Below are 17,258 nucleotides of genomic sequence, written 5' to 3'. Positions count from 1 at the left end.
TCCTATGTATTAGTTACCACATTAAGCACTGTGGATACAGTGGTAAACATAAGGAAGAAAATGTATTAAGTTTTAATTTATTAACTTAGTAAGTATTACGTTCTCCAGATGGGTGTTTTTTATAATTTGTGTTTATTTTTTTGTTTGGATATTTAACTCTTTTTCAAAAGCTTTCATGAGAAAAATGCTGTGATGATTCACCTACAGTTTAATTTCTCCTTTCTTCTCTCTAGGACAAACAACATATAATCTGCATCACTGTAAAAAATGTTACTTGGTTAGGGATCAGTTAAGGTATTTGTTGTACTAGAGAATTCAATTTATAAAGTAAAATTTAACCAAGAAAATAAGCATCCTTGCTCTGGTAAGGTACCAGAAAATAGGATTGATATTTTATGTCCTTGACTGTAATAGAAGTTTTACTTGTACACAAATAAATTCTAACCAGTGTTCTTTTCCCTTTAAGACTTTAAATAGAAAAATTATTTATATAAAACAAATAATGCCTTTCGATTTTAAGGAGAGCCTTCTGTTCTACAGTACCAAATATGATTTACATGCATTAATAGAAGAGTAAGTCTTTAATACACACACACACACACATACACACACACGGCATTTTGTGCTAAACACAAAAATGTATTATGTGGCTTTTCATATTCAATGTTTTAATAAAACATAACGAGCAGATAAGAACATTCCTGTTAAAATTGGTTTGCAACATAGCTAAGCAATGAAGGCCTTGTGTCTCATGATCCTCTTCAAACATTACAAGAAATTCTCCAACCATTTTGTATGATGACTTCTACTATGTATTAAAAATTTTTTTCTGGCAGCAATATAAACATTAGCTTCATCTATTCACAATTACAAGTGAACTACTATGGCTACTGTTAAGTGTAGGATAAAAGCAGAAAATATAATAATGCTAAATTTACATCAGAGATCTGTGAAACACACTGGAATTTGTGGCTGGGTGAAGCAGAGTTTCCTCCCCAATCTAATGGGAACAGGTCAGATAACACAAGAGGGAGCTCAGTGACAGAAAGGCAAGCTTTCCAACAATTCAGTAACACAGGTAATTATCATAACCAATAGGCAAAACTTGTCAAAACTTTGATGAAGAATACTAATTTCTTTAAGATTTAATTTCTCAGTCCAAATAGGAGACAACTTGCTCAAAGAGATGGACCATGAGCCAGCTCTAAAAGCCTGTTTGAAAAGGGGACTTTTTAAATATTTCAAGTAATCAACTGACTAATAAAACGATTTTACTTTCTTATTATAGCTCTCAAAATTTAAGGGGAGTGGTTTGTCCCAAGAGGAAGTGTTCTAAGTCCGTTGTAGTGTGCAGTCTGTTCCGATCTAGCATCATGGGGCGTGCAGAATGAAAAAATAAAGATGTTCCTTTTACATACTTTATGATGTGTACACGCTATCTAAAAATATAAATGCTAGAAAATTTTTCCCCAAAGGAAATGATGGTGGCAGTAGTTGGAGACCCTCCAGCTGATGACAGCTAATAAAAACCAGACTTATAAAATATATTTTTTAAAAATTTAAAAAGAGCTAAACACCTAATAACATGGTGATAAATCATAAGGAACAAGGAGAAGATAGAAATCCAGAATAGAGATCTTACCCAACATGGAGGGTCACTTTAGCACCAGGGACATTTGTTAATGGTGAAGAAATAACTGAGCTGTCCTTTTGGCTGTCTCATAAGGTCAAGGAAACAAAACTGGAGTCTAGGATCTGCCAAGAGTGGGAACTCTAGTAAAGATAGCCTACACTTTGGGCTGACTCAAGAGCTACACCTAAGGAATAAAGATGAACCAAAAGTAAACCAGGCTTTGCAGTCCTCATTTGTGTCACCTCATTAGCCTGGAAAACTTCAAACCCTGAACTTGGACTGACCTAGTCCCAGATGGAAATGAAAACCCTCTCTGGAGAAAAAAACAACAACATTATCCTACATTCAAGTTATTTCTACAATTCAAATATTAAATCCAGCACACAAACAATTAGGGGTATGAAAAGACAAGAGAATTAGCAGAAATAATAGGCAAAAGAAATAGTGATTAAGATGGATGGGTCAGAGTACTGTAGTTAATCTCTTAAGATAATTCTTCATATTGTAAAAATGTGATAGGAAAGAGCTAGTGTCTACAGGAAGTTGGGCAGTAGGGATGGAGGAAGGAAAGAACAGTGGAAGAGTTACAAGAATAAGAGTCATTTGATGATCAGTGTTGGAGATAGTGAGATGTAAGTATTTCCCTAATACCACTAGTGGTTATTGATTGAAGAAAACTCCCCCTAGTACTTTTCAAAGTAATTTCACATTTCAACTGCTCAGTCATGTATAGTGCTTCTCCCGCTATAGCTGAACCACAGCAGCTAATAACAAATGATACTCCAAATGTTGGTATAGGTAAGCTAATAAAGGATCTAAATTAGGAACATTTGATCTGAGGGCCTCAGATATACAATCTTTCGGAAGTCCGCGAATCCCCTGAAATTCTGTTTTGACAGGGAGAGAAAAGGAAAATTTTCATTCTTTCATCTTCCAGGTCTTCTTTGCCACCTCCTAAAGAGGGTACACGATTCCCAGTAACTCATAGCAGAGGTTGCAGACTCAAATACCTTCAGGATACAAGCAGTTTTCATGTATCTGGTATGGACAGGAGTAATGTTAGTAGGAAATGACAAAGTCCATGCTGAACTGCAGAGTAACCAAACAGCCCAAAAGCATTTTAATTCTAATTTTAAAAAATGTGCTTGCCAAAGAATTTTTTGATACTTAGTGTAGAAAAATTTGCTTCCTGTTTTCAAGTTAAATGTAAGTTGGAGGTTAAGATTGTGGTCTGAGATGTCTTCCATAGTTCTAAAAACCATCTCTCAATATGGAGGATCCAGAGGACAGAAAGTTAGGGAAGAATGGTTCCTGGTGATAGTCAGGAAAACTGGATCCATGTGAGGCTACCAATGACAAACCTTAACTGAGGAAAAAACTGCGTAAGTTGGGACAGGTGCACAAAAAACTACAGAACCTTTAATCATAGGACCCCATCTCTAGAAAGTGGAAGTGTTTGAAAATCTACTTTTCTTTCCCCTCCTTCCCTTCTAAATTGTTGTCTTCTTTCAATTAACTCACCTAGGACCTAAGTTAAAGGATAAACTTCTAGGAAATTTCTCCAGTAGCAGAGGGGAGTATTTGGATGCCCAGCATCTATGGTATGGTATGGAATGGGAGCTAGTATGATGCAACTTCAATAAAACATTCTAGTCTTTGATTTTTATTAATTTTGGTTTGCTCAGAATAGTTTTCAGGTAAAACTATTACATAGGGCAAACAAATCTAAATGCTTTATGAATTTTTCTGAAAACCCAGACAATATGCAAAATTCTATATGTATATACAATTTTCTGGAGAAGTCCATAAATTTCATCAGTAATCACTCTGCAATATATCCATATATCAAATCACCGTGCTGTATACCTTAAACTCATACAATGTTATATGTCAATTATATCTCAATAAAGCTGGAAAACAAAATATACTCCCTAAAAAACCAGCGACAACTAAATTTCTCCACTTAATCTTTAATAATCCTATAGTCCTTTTACTAATAACTTAGACATACACAAATAAATAGGAAAAAAAATCCTCCAAACACACATACACACACACACACACACAGTGGTTTTCCCTTTTGCTATTTAGGAATGAAATTTTTATAAGATTAGGGACTCTGCATATTTTTTTTATCTCATTAGTTTGGCACTTAACTAAAAGAATAGGCTTTTAAATGCTTATAATTTTCCCTCACAACATCCCACTATTTTGATTCTCTCCAGAGGTGGGAATCACTATAGAGACAGAAAGTGATCACTGCTTGGCAACACTTACACTATTGTTTCCTTGCCTAAATAACTGCCCCCAATGTACAAGAAGAACTACGTGCACATCGATGTATGATGATGACTACTTGGCTGAAATGGAAAGCAGTGTGTGACAAGCTCGAGAACTTTAAATGCTTCACTGAAATCTCTATGACTGATGTTTCTCACTGAAGATTCCTTTGGGTTTTAAACTGAGGTTTCTGATATCTGCTTTGAATAGACATACGTTTGAGGTACAAAATATGATAAAGATGTGCTACTTCTGTAATACAGTATTTCCACACTATTCTCTTATTGGTCTGGATTTCCTCATCTATAGCATAATTGATTCTAAAGGAGAAAGTAAGGTATTTATATACTGGCCACCATAAGGAAAGTATCATCTTCAAAAGTCATGTTTGTCTAAATGGCAAATTCACTCTCTGTTGGCAACCAAATCTGGGATTTATTCTAGAAACTGCACACTAAAACAACGAGATGTAATTACTTAGGCTTAAAGGGAAAAGTGCCATTCTAGGAAGAATATTTATTTCACTGTACTTTAATAGTCAGTACAGATTCGGCAAGGGGAAAGACCTACAGATAGTTTATACTGAGCGAGGGATACATATAAAAATATATCTGAATATAAAAAGGGTAGGCTACCAAGAATTCTAGTGAACCAGTGGCTAAAATCTTCAAAGAATAAATGATATCACCTCAGAGTCTAGAGAAATTGCAACAAGAAAGGGTTAGTGACTGATACAGTTTGATGATGTGAGAATTAAAGTTGAAGTGTTAGGGAAGAAAGTAGGAGAATGGTCCAGAATGAACTCTCCTGGGTCAGGTCTTACAAGAATTTGAGTATGTTTCACATACTGGTGATTAATTTTTCTATCCTTAATATCTACTAATCCATATTTTTAGCATTTACCTCTACTTTTTATTCTGGTATTTTCCTTGTTTGAAAAATGTTCTAATTTTTAGTTATTTTAACTGCTGTTATTTTATAGATGAGAGGATTTATTCATTTAATATTTGTTGATTACTATATAGCAGACACTGATCTGAGCACTAGGGATATAGTGATGAGAAAGCTGTTCTGAAAAGTGCCATGTTCACAGATCTTATCATTTAGCATAAGCTAATATCTCAGTTTCCTGGATCGCAGTTTAGGAAATCCTGTTCTGAGTAAGGATATCTGTTCTAATGTTGCAAATATAGTCTTAAGATGGTAAATGGACATAGCAATTTTCTATAATGTATATGGTTCATGTATGGGTTTTTTGCATGAATATATTTAAAGACTGGCCACATACTGAAAAGGGGAATAATGTTATACTTTGAAAAAAATTTCTGAATAGTGGTAAGAGAGAAAGGTATAGTACAAATGGGTGGTAAGTTTCTTTTTTTATTCTTCCTTTCAATGTTGATCAAGTAAAACAAATCAGTACAGGAAGTTAATCTGCAAGTGTTAGCTGCAGCATCAGAATCTCAATATGCCCATGAGACAGATTTTTTCCAAGCCCAAACTTCATGAAACTGGCATGAATTACTTTATTATTTAGTTATTTTCAGTGAATGTATTTTTCTATTTAAGTCAAAACCCACTGAATTTAAAGATACAGTAACACTGAAGGTATAATAGCATTGACTATAAATTGCTTAATAATCAGTACAGATTAATCTAATAATTGGTAATCTTTAAATAATCTGTACCGGTGAAACAAGGAAAGACCTATGGACAGTTATAAGAAGGCAGCAGGAAAGTTTTAAATATAAAAAGGATGGGATACCAGGAATACTGTGAACTTTTCTATCAGAATACAAGGATGAGGATTCATGTTTCCAAACCATGGAATGGCATCTATTAAATATTTAGAAAAAGCAAGAAAAATTTATTGCTTCATTTAAGCAACTTTCTTCAAAATTCCAATTTTGAAGTGTGGGTTAGACCCTTGCTTCTAACAAACAGAATATGGCAAAAATTTACAGGGGGCTACTTTTGAGATGTTATAAAAGACTGTCACTTTCATCTTGCATACAGTCACTCTTTCTATTGCTTATTATTCTCATGAAGCAAACTGCCATGTTGTAAGGTTCCCTGTGGAAAAGTCCACACGGCAAAGAATTGAGGGTGGCCTCTGGCTAAAAACCAGTGAGGAACTGAGTCCCTTAGTTAAACAGAACACAAGGAACTGAAGCCTTCCAACAACAGCTATGTGCATAAACTTGAAAAGAGGACCCTTCCCCAGTTGACCCTTGAGATGACTACAGCCCAGGCTGTCAACCTGACTGCAGCCTGGGATGGACCGTGAGCCACAAAATGTAGCTCAGCCACATCTACACACCTGACTCACAGAAACTATGAGATAATGTTGTTTTAAGCAACTAAATTTGATGGTAATTTGTTATATAGTAATAGATAACCAATACAAGCTTCTGTTCCCTAAAGGTGCTCAGTAAGCAGAATTTAACCAATAGTCCCCATGAGCCTTATACATTTAAATGTTATAATGAATAACTTATAGATAAGGAAAGAACAAAAAAGGGGATTTTAAGTGATAATGCTAGTGGCAACACCAAATAAAGAATCATAAATCTCTAGTTTCTTCAGTGTCAAAACACAAGTTAAGAACACCTTTCTGTCCATTCCTTGCTCCCATAGAATTTTTTCATGGACACTGGGCTGCAAGAACATATATACAGCTTAGGAAAAGAAACATACAAAACTACATTTTTTTTCCCAGAAATACATTTGTAATAATATATAGATGTGAGAGATAAGATATTTGTCATAATAACTAATGTTCCAGACACCATGCTGGGTAAATTATGTATATTATCTTACTTAATCACCACAAACACTCTATAGAGTAGGCAATATTATCTTCACTTTACAGATGAGGAACTAGAGGACTGGAAAGATTTAAGTAATAAAATTACATAGCTGGTAAGTAGCACATCTAGAACTGAATCTAAGTTTGTCTGATTTCAGGGCCTGAGTTACTGACCACTGTGAAAAACTGCCTCCATTGAAAAAACCAAAAACCAAAAATCTTACAACTTAGTATCTATACATTTACGTACGCTGCTTGTAAAAACAGACCAAGGACTATAGGTTTAGAGGAGTAACTTTATCCTTTTTATAAAGCACTCAAAAAAGAAGATGACTAACTTAGAGCATTCTTAGACAAAAGACAGTAAAGGGTCTAAAACACTGTAACACTATAGCTAAGGTTCATATAGCACTTATGGACCACATAATTGTTTTTGTTAATTTACATGTTTTAATTGACTACATCTTCACAGCATTCCTATGGTGTGGGTAACATTATAATTCCTATTTTACAAATAAGGTAATAACAATTCTTATGGTTAAATAATTTGCCCAAGGTCCCACAAGCTGTAAGTGGCGCAGCTAATATTTGAACGCAGGCAGTATGGCTCCAGGGTCTATAGTTGAAACCAGTGTATTTTACTCTAAACTAGTGTGTTTTACTGCCTTAAACACCACAAGTTAAAATGGTCTTCAGAGTTAGTGGAAAAACAGTCCATTTGAGTATCTAACTAAATTATAAATCTAAGCAGCACATTCACAGACCAAGTCTTTAGAATTTGTGATGCAAAACATCTTGAGAAAAATTAATCTAAAAGTCAGTGTAATGAGACTGTTTAATCTTTAAACTGATAAAATATAAATCATGAAAGCAACTAAAAATGTTCAACGTGAAGTATTATTCAACAAAGCATCTGTCCACTGAAATAACTTTTTTGCATGTTAAGAATTTATTAGTGGATAAGGAAATGTGAGGAAGAAAAGCTATTCATATTCATATTCTAGTTCTTTTGTATACTTATTTTCATAACCTATAATCAGGCAATGTCTCTCATATCTAAAATACACTGGAATTATTTCAGTTTATCTCTCTTCTGATCTCTCCCTCCTCCCTCCCTCCCTCACTCCCTCCCTCCATCTCTCTCTCTATATATATACATACATACATACATACAAATACACACACACACATAAAATATATATATACATAATATATAAAATAACTAACTAGTATGTATATATTTTCATACCTGATTAGTCAGCACTGTTGTTCAATTATTCCTTTCATTTGACAGACAAGTCTATTGTGTAACTTTTAGCATTTTTGTTTTGTTCTAAAAGTTGCACCATTAACAGTCTTTGTTTCATTCCAACCTTTACAACAATATTTTCATCCTTTTACTGGGGTGGGGAAAGTGTGTGTCACAGACTAATTTGAGAACTTGTTACAGAAAGAAGCATGTATTACATAAAGAATAGTGTTTGCATATAATTTTAAGGACTTTAGAGAGTACCCATAAAACTCACCAATTTAACTCAGCTTCAAAATCCTGCTTCACACTTTTTGTGTTTACAACATAGTAGACATAAGGAATACAAACATAATGTAACAGAAGATGTGAATTAAAAGAAAAGGCTTCTGGTATCCATATGCCAACTGAAAATCATATAGAGGGTTTGATTATAAGTATAAAATTCATGGCAAAACAAATGAAGCATGCCTGTTTAGTATAAAGATAATATTTAATAATGTTTTAAGGGAAAAAAATGAAAAAACAAATCATCATTTCTTTTAAATGAAATGACTAAATAGGAGTTGGGAAAAGCGGGTTCATGGAACTACCAACTTTATGTAAAATATTTTATCTACAGTGGCTTGTATTTGTGCTGATAAGAAATCTATATGATGCTGATAAGAAATCCAAATAAAAAATCCTTTGCGAATTAAAAAGCTACATAAAGATGAATATGTACCAAATGACTATCATAAAACTCTCTTCCATTCTTGAGTTTCAGTTCAAATACACCCTAATTATGTTGTCACCTTAAATAACACTGTCCTTTGAAGGACAATGACATTTTCAAAGAGATTTAAAAGAATCTATTATAAAAGGATTAATCTCAAATTTCTCTGAAAATATTTGGTGTGGATAGAAGCCTGTCTGTTTTTAGAACACTCATCTGGATTTTGACCCTTAACCTTGCACATGTAGTCAAAAGTCCTATAAAACTATTGACTTGGCTTGCCAGCTGTGTCAAGGTTCATTTATACATTTGAAATTATACATTATTAGTGTGCCATATAAAAACTTAAAAATCTAAGATATAGAATACTGCTATCCTTTAGTGATATTTGGTTACTGAAAATTTTTAATACAAATTCACTACAGAAATTTTAGGAAATGAAGACAAGTGTGTGATGATGAACAATAACAACAGGACGGGTACTAGTCTCACCTATTATTTATTTTGCCTGAGCTTAGCATTTGGCATATACATTATTTTGCTTAATCTAAACAACCTTATGAAATAACCTCTTGTAAAAAATAAAAAAAGATCTATTTTACAAAGAATTTAAGGCTATGAAAGTTACACTTAGTTACCCAGTTAACAGGTGACAAAATCAGAAGTTAAACTCAGATCTAACTCCAGAACCTGAGCTCTCATTCACTAATATGCTGCCCAAGAAAAAGAATTAAAACCACCTGTAATCCCACTAGTCAGAAACAACCACTGCTAACATGAGCATTATCTCACCACCCATCCCACTCTGTCCTCTGATTTTCCAATTCTCTCCCTCTTTAGGTAACAATGTTAGTTTGGTGTATTCTTCTAGATATGTCTCCCTATGAACGTTTATTCATGGGTCTATACACATTCGTTTTTAATGTCTTAAATTACAGAAGTAATGTCATGTTACATATAATTGTTGCTGTGACAGGAAACTGAGGCATAGAGACATTATATGACATTTTCAAGATCACAAGACTAGTAAGAGGAAAATCAGAACTAAAGCACAATAGACACATTTAACTAAAAAAGTACCCTAAACTTTTATGTCTTATTTTTCCCTGATTATTTAGAAAACAATAAAAGATTTTATGCTATGCATCAGGATTATCACTCTAAATACAAAAAAATTAACTTACATTTATGAGCATTTATATGAACCAATCTCACTGCTAAGTGCTTTGTATTTATTAATTTTATTTAAGATAATTATTCCCATTTCTACAGATGAGGACTTAGAAAGGTTAAGTGACTTGCCCCAAATCACAAAGGCAAAAAAGACAGTGTTGGATGCATTTATTCTCTTATTTTGGGAAACAGCCATGTTTCATACTTAAAAACTGAATTTTTCTGCTTTTTTATTTAAGGGTAGTTGAGGTGTATTTATGGAATTTACACAGTAAGAGCATTAGAGGCAATGTATTTCTGGACTATATTGTGTCCACTTCAACAATAAGTCCTGCTTGTGGCCCCACACAAAATAGTTAAATCCTACAGGTCTTAATTTACCCACTATAGAAAAATTATCAAACACAATTCACTTCCCCTACTCTGGTAGTTGAGTTACCTAACATCATCAACTCATCTCCATGATATCAGTTGCAAAACCAAAACAGTGTTCACTTATGTTTTTCTCACATTTTCTGCATACAATGACTCTGATTTGAGGACTAGCAAAACTTAAATGAGGCATTCTAGAATCTAATGCTATATAGGCTGAATCTCTCAATTTATTAAACAAATATTCTGGATCGACAGCCACATGCCAATGTAGCCTACCCTAGGCTTTGTAAACCAAGTATCAATAACTTGCTCTTGTCTTATCTACACTTTCATATGTAGGACAACATTTACCAAGTACAAAAAGATAAACCAAGAAAAATATATGTCCATTCCTCAGACACAAAAGCTTTATTCTTCCAACCTAAAATACAACCCAAAGGTTTAAATTTAGATAATACAAACATCCCAATTAAGTCTCAGGAGGCAACAGCAGAATGAACTCTATCAACTTCTAGCACTGTTCACTGGACTGCTTGTATGCAGCCTGTAGCAGCACTGTGACTCAGTTTGTTTTCAAAGTGTGGAACCTCAATCAGCAGCTTCAGCACCACCTGGGAATTTGTTAGAAAAGCAAATTCTCAACCCACACCAGGCTTGCTGGATCAGAAATTCTGGGGGTGGGCCCAGCAATTAGATTGAAGACGTTTGAATCAGTCTGAACTAGGGTCCCAGGTAATTCTGAAGTATGCTAAAATTTGAGAACAACTGCTTTAACTTTTAGCTTATGATTGTTGCCTCTGAGATATACTAGTATACAAAATTTGCATGTGATAATGAATAAAGCAGGTGGACCAGAAGATACCAGAACACTAGCTCTAACTGTATAATGTATGAATATACAATACAATGCAATCATTGTTCTGTTAGTATATCCTATGCAAGAGAAAGTCAGAACAGATTGTAATTTGTTTGCTTTTTGAGTATACTGGATTCATTCATTCATTGTTAAATTTGGTTACTATGTAGAGGATCTTCAATCCTTAGGTCACTCATCTCAGTAGAAATTTATTTTCAGGGTTTAATAACTTTATTATGAAAATAATTTTACTATGGAAGAGTAAATCACAAACAAGTTTCTGTGCTTTAAACTTGTTTGAGATAAGAAAGGAAACTGCAGAGCATGGCAATTAACACATTGGCAACATGTTTTCGTTTCTTCCTGGCTTTCTGAAAATCTTAACTGACATTTAGTTTGGTTCCATTCCAATTCAGCAAAGATTCGTGCTTGTGGAAAATACATGTAAATAATAACATGGGTAAGATTTCTCATAGTAATTCAGCACTGGCAGTTCGACAAACAGCAGCTGCCTTGCTTCTTGACAATAACAGCGTCCAGATTAGATTAAGGATGTTAGATGGGCAATCAGGAAGTAAAACATTGTCTCCCTGATAATCGTGCTGATTTACAAATGTGGAAAAGAGAGGCCTTTGTTCTGATAGGGTTTCTCTTCTAGAATTCCACGCAGGGATAGGGAATTAGCACATTTATTTATTTTATTACACTAAAACTTGCGTGAAGAAAGGCAAAGCACACTATTCCATTGCCTGGGAAGTATGCAATGGCTCAAAATGAAAAAGATTCTCCTGACAATGTATTACACTGCCATTTAAATAGCTATTTCATTCCTTTCAGAATTGAAAAGCTGGTTCCTAATACATAACTGTGATTGATTTAAAAATGAACAGTCATCTCCAGCAGTGGATGAAGTCTAGGGCTCTGTACCCTGAAAGTGAAATCCCCAAGGTCTTTCAATATTCAAAACTGACTCATAAAATGAAATGTCTCTGATTAGGTTTGGTCCAAGTTTTCACCTATTGCCTTTTTTTTTTCAAACCTGTCTTACCTGGCTTCAGAGGTACATTATCTTGACATTTCAGACTAGATTTACTGATACCCTCCCTAGAACTGAAATCATTTTATTCTGGCTGACCCTAACCTGTAAATATGTAGTGGCTGCATTCACTGTGCTTTAACTAAACCAATTTTAATGAGCAGGAATAAACAAAAGACCTAAAATCAAGCCTTCTAAGGTCCTAACTAAAGTTCTGATCTGTATACTTAACTGGAGCTGTGAACATTTCTGACACAGCTCTATAGACTCACTGTACAGTGAGCATAAAGGATGTTGCCAGGCAACTCATCTAAGTTTGGAAGAATCTAAGCATTGATAATGAGTCTGTCTCAGTTTGGCTCCCACACAAGAAGGGTTTTAGTGAACTTCTACATGTGATTACAGGCCATTCACAAGAAGAGATATTTCTAAAAGTGAGTGTCCAGGAGTCCAAATCAGAAATCTATAATGTTTCTTTTCTAATTCAAGTTTAATGCTTCCAACATCAAAACTGTTTTCTATAATGGTCCAGAAATACAACAGGCATTAGGCTAAACAGGTCATATGTAAAGGGCTAGTGTTGAATGAACATTGTTATTCATATCTTTAACATTCTTGTTTGCATATGGCCAAAGCAAAATTTCTTCAAGTATCTCAAATCACAAAAATCACTTTGAAAACTATCAACCAAAATTATTTTAACTCTTTTGAATATTATCTTTGAAATTGTTCTCAATACTTACTCTTATTATTTTATCAATAGTCAAAAAGGATGCTCAGTAAAAACTATGTTCTGACTAGGAAAATATGCAATCAGTTAGAAAAAGGGTAATGGGTATGTTTTTATTAACAGCATACATGTAAAATACTGCTGTGCTGGATGGGCCTGATCCAAACCTCCCTCTTTCAAAGCAGACGCTCTGCATGCACGCTTACCAGGGCAGTATGCATCCACGTCCAGTTTCTGAGCTGAAGAGAGGGTTGGTGAGCCAAGCTCGGATTCTGGAATTCGTGGGCTCTCAACAAACTTTGCTTTCCTCAGAGGGGCTAAGAACAAAAAAAAAGAGACAGAGAGAAAGGGAGAGGGGCATAAAAGGAGAGAGAGAGGGGGAAACAGAAAGGAAGGAGTGAAGAAAAAGGAAAGGGAAACAGAGGGAAAGAGAAGGGAAAGAGAGAAACATAGAGGGGTCATGAGTAAGGGGAACAGCAGGCAACAGATGGAAGCACTTAAATGAACGACACACTCTGTCAGACTCAGATCAGGTTACCCTATTTTTTGTGCCATAAAAAAAATTAACTGCATTCTTCATAGAGGAGATGGGTCTTGTTAAAAAGTCACTGCAAACTGGAAAAGCTAAACTCTAATATTCAGAACTATGAGCAAAAGTTGTAATTGCCTAATACCTTTAGCTATTTTCTTTCTATTTAAGGCAAAGAACTTTCTTATTTTGTCTCCCTTTGCCATTAAATACAGGTATTAACTGTGGAAAGCATAGGACTAAGCTTTAGGATTTTGTTCATAATTGTAATGCCAAGGTTTTCTTTATTCAGAAATAACTACTATAACACTCAGTCGTGATAAATACCGTTAAGTAGGATTAACCTACCTAGCTTAACAAGGAAATCAATCACTTGATCACTCAGCTATTAAGGTAAAAAGTCAAAACTGCTAGTGGACTAAGATATTAACCAGCCATGCCAGTTTGACACTGGATGCTAAAGATAAAGAGATATGATTTAGTCACAAATATAATCATGAGATCTATGAAACAGTAGTATTTCATGCCATGGGATCTATTCTTGTAAGGAATGAAATATAAAGTATAATTCACAAATTGAAAGTTTTACTTATTAAAAATTCATACAAACATCATTTAACTGGTTTGTAGGGGGAAAATTAAGGAATACTAATAATATACATTTGAATAATCAAATATATTAAAAGTTATATGTTTAAAGTTACATATAAAGATTGTTATGTTACTTTCAAACTGAGTTCTGTTAAATAAACTATAATGGGGTGAAAGTACTTAGCATAACACTGGTGCAAAAGTATCAGCTGAATCTGAAATTGATTTGTATGCATTACATGTTAGTGTCATAACTACAGGTATCCAAGACATGTGAATGCTTAAGACCACATCACTTTTTTCAAAAGTTTCTGGATGTTTTTCAAAATCCTCATCCATTATTAATCCATAGGGGATTCTAAATTATTCCTAAAAGACCTGAAAAAAGTAATGTAAAACTTTGTCATTATAAGAATCTTTTCTATTTTCTTCGGAGGATAAAACTAATAAAGAATTAAAAAATATAGAAAATAGTTTTGTAATGTGCCACTACTGAAAACCTACAGACAACTAAATCACACTTTATGTTAGAGTGTGTATATATATATATATATATATATATATAAAATAATAAAGCCTGTTACTGTCTCCATGGCAACAAAGGCTAAGGGTGCTTACAGTATGGTTTGCCGCCAACAGTAAGCTTTGGAATAGTAGAACTCTTATCTCAGCTATGAGTGTAATGTTGAGCCAATTAAAAAAAATCGCTATTACAAATGAAGATCTCAAGTGATTTATATGCGTATCTGCAAGCTACTAATATACCCAATATTACACTCTCATTATAATCTCACCAACCAATTAAAAAATAAAGAAACATTTGTTTAGTATTGCTTTGCATAGGACAAATCATCATGTAATTCTAAAAGCTACTAAGTCCTTCACTAAAATTCTGTTTTACTTTATCATGGCAACAGAATAACTATTTTACCTAAGTTCTGAAAGACACCATTGGTCCCTGCTCAAGGGACTCTAAATTTCTAGAAATTCTAATAACCATTTTTTCCCCATTTTTTATTTTTTATTTTTTTTTATTTTGGTATCATTAATCTACAATTACATGAGGATTATAATGTTTACTAGACACCCCCTTCACCAAGTCCCCCACACATAACCCATTAGTCACTGTCCATCAGCATAGTAAGATGCTGTAAAATCACTACTTGTCTCCCCCCACCTTCTCCCTCCCTTCCCACCCATCCTCCCCGGTCCCTTTCCCTTTGGTAACTGTTAGACCATTCTTGGGTTCTGTGATTTTGCTGCTGTTTTGTTCTTTCAGTTTTTCCTTTGTTCTTATATTCCACACATGAGTGAAATCATTTGGTACTTGTCTTTCTCCACCTGGCTTATTTCACTGAGCATAATACCCTCTAGCTCCATCCATGTTGTTGCAAATGGTAGGATTTGTTTCCTTCTTATGGCTGAATAGTATTCCAGAGTGTGTATGTATCACATCTTCTTTATCCATTCATCTACTGATGGACACTTTAGTTGCTTCCATATCTTGGCTCTTGTAAATAGTGCTGCAATAAACACAGGGGTGCATATGTCTTTCTGAATCTGAGAAATTATATTCTTTGGGTAAATTCCTAGGAGTGGAATTCCCAAGTAAAATGGGATTTCTATTTTTAGTTTTTTTGAGGAACCTCCATATTGCTTTCCACAATGGTTGAACTAGCTTACATTCCCACCAGCAGTGTAGGAGGGTTCCCCTTTCTCTGCATCCTCTCCAGCATTTGTTGTTCATAGTCTTTTCGATACTGGCCATCCTAACTGGTGTGAGGTGATATCTCATTGTAAATTTTATTTGCATTTACCTGATAATTAGTGAAGTGGAGCAATTTTTCATGTGCCTATTGGCCATCTGAACTTCTTCTTTGGAGAAATGTCTGTTCATATCCTCCATCCATTTTTTAATCAGGTTATTTGCTTTTTGGGTGTTGAGGCATGTGAATTCTTTATAAATTTTGGATGTTAACCCCTTATTGGATATGTCATTTACAAATATATTCTCCCATACTGTGGGATGCCTTTTTGTTCTACTGATGGTGTCCTTTGCTGTACAGAAGCTTTTTAGTTTGATGTAGTCCCATGTGTTCATTTTTGCTTTTGTTTCCCTTGCTTGAGGAGATGCATTCAGAAAAAAGTTGCTCATGTTTATATTCAGGAGATTTTTGCCTATGTTGTCTTCTAAGAGTTTTATGGTTTCATGATTTACATTCAGGTCTTTGATCCATTTCGAGTTTACTTTTGTGTATGGGGATAGACAGTAATCCAGTTTCATTCTCCTGCATGTAGCTGTCCAGTTTTGCCAACACCACTTGTTAAAGAGGCGGCTGTCATTTCCCCATTGTATGTCCATGGCTCCTTTATTGTATATTAATTGATCATGTATGCTTGGATTTATATCTGGGCTCTCTATTCTGTTCCACTGGTCTGTGGTTCTGTTCTTGTGCCAGTACCAAATTGTCTTGATTACTGTGGCTTTGTAGTAGAGCTTGAAGTTGGGGAGCGAGATCCCCCCCACTTTATTCTTCCTTCTCAGGATTGCTTTGGCTACTCGGGGTCTTTGGTGGTTCCATATGAATTTTAGAACTATTTGTTCCAGTTCGTTGAAGAATGCTGTTGGTAATTTGATAGGGATTGCTCTGAATCTGTAGATTGCTTTGGGCAGGATGGCCATTTTGACAATATTAATTCTTCCTAGCCAAGAGCATGGGATGAGTTTCCATTTGTTAGTGTCCTCTTTAATTTCTCTTAAGAGTGTCTTGTAGTTTTCAGGGTATAGGTCTTTCACTTCCTTCGTTAGGTTTATTCCTAGGTATTTTATTCTTTTTGATGCAATTGTGAATGGAATTTTTTTCCTGATTTCTCTTTCTATTAGTTCATTGTTAGTGTATAGGAAAGCCACAGATTTCTGTGTGTTAATTTTGTATCCTGCAACTTTGCTGAATTCCGATATTAGTTCTAGTAGTTTTGGAGTGGAGTCTTTAGGGTTTTTTATGTACAATATCATGTCATCTGCAAATAGTGACAGTTTGACTTCTTCTTTACCAATCTGGATTCCTTGTATTTCTTTGTTTTGTCTAATTGCTGTGGCTAGGACCTCCAGTACTGTGTTGAATAACAGTGGGGAGAGTGGGCATCTCTGTCTTGTTCCCAATCTTAGAGGAAAAGCTTTCAGCTTCTCGCTGTTCAGTATGATGTTGGCTGTGGGTTTTTCATATATGGCCTTTATTATGTTGAGGTACTTGCCCTCTATATCCATTTTGTTGAGTTTTT

The 17,258-nt window shown here is 34.6% G+C and overlaps 1 protein-coding gene across 9 annotated transcripts in view; it reads right to left on the bottom strand.

Moving 5' to 3' along the window:
- Window positions 1-17,258, bottom strand: part of TANC2 (tetratricopeptide repeat, ankyrin repeat and coiled-coil containing 2) — a 376,540-nt gene that overhangs the window by 162,717 nt on the left and 196,565 nt on the right. For 5 of the 9 annotated variants that reach the window (XM_036899778.2, XM_057501594.1, XM_057501595.1 and 2 more), the window contains exon 5: window positions 13,063-13,173. The exons of the other annotated variants lie outside the window; for them this stretch is intronic. In XM_036899778.2, the coding sequence (XP_036755673.1) occupies window positions 13,063-13,173 (111 nt within the window). The remainder of the gene's footprint in view (window positions 1-13,062; window positions 13,174-17,258) is intronic. 9 annotated transcript variants of the gene reach the window in all.

Source organism: Manis pentadactyla, chromosome 4, assembly GCF_030020395.1.
Source record: "Manis pentadactyla isolate mManPen7 chromosome 4, mManPen7.hap1, whole genome shotgun sequence".
NCBI classification, from domain to species: Eukaryota; Metazoa; Chordata; class Mammalia; order Pholidota; family Manidae; genus Manis; species Manis pentadactyla.
This window is presented reverse-complemented; position numbering and strand designations above follow the sequence as displayed.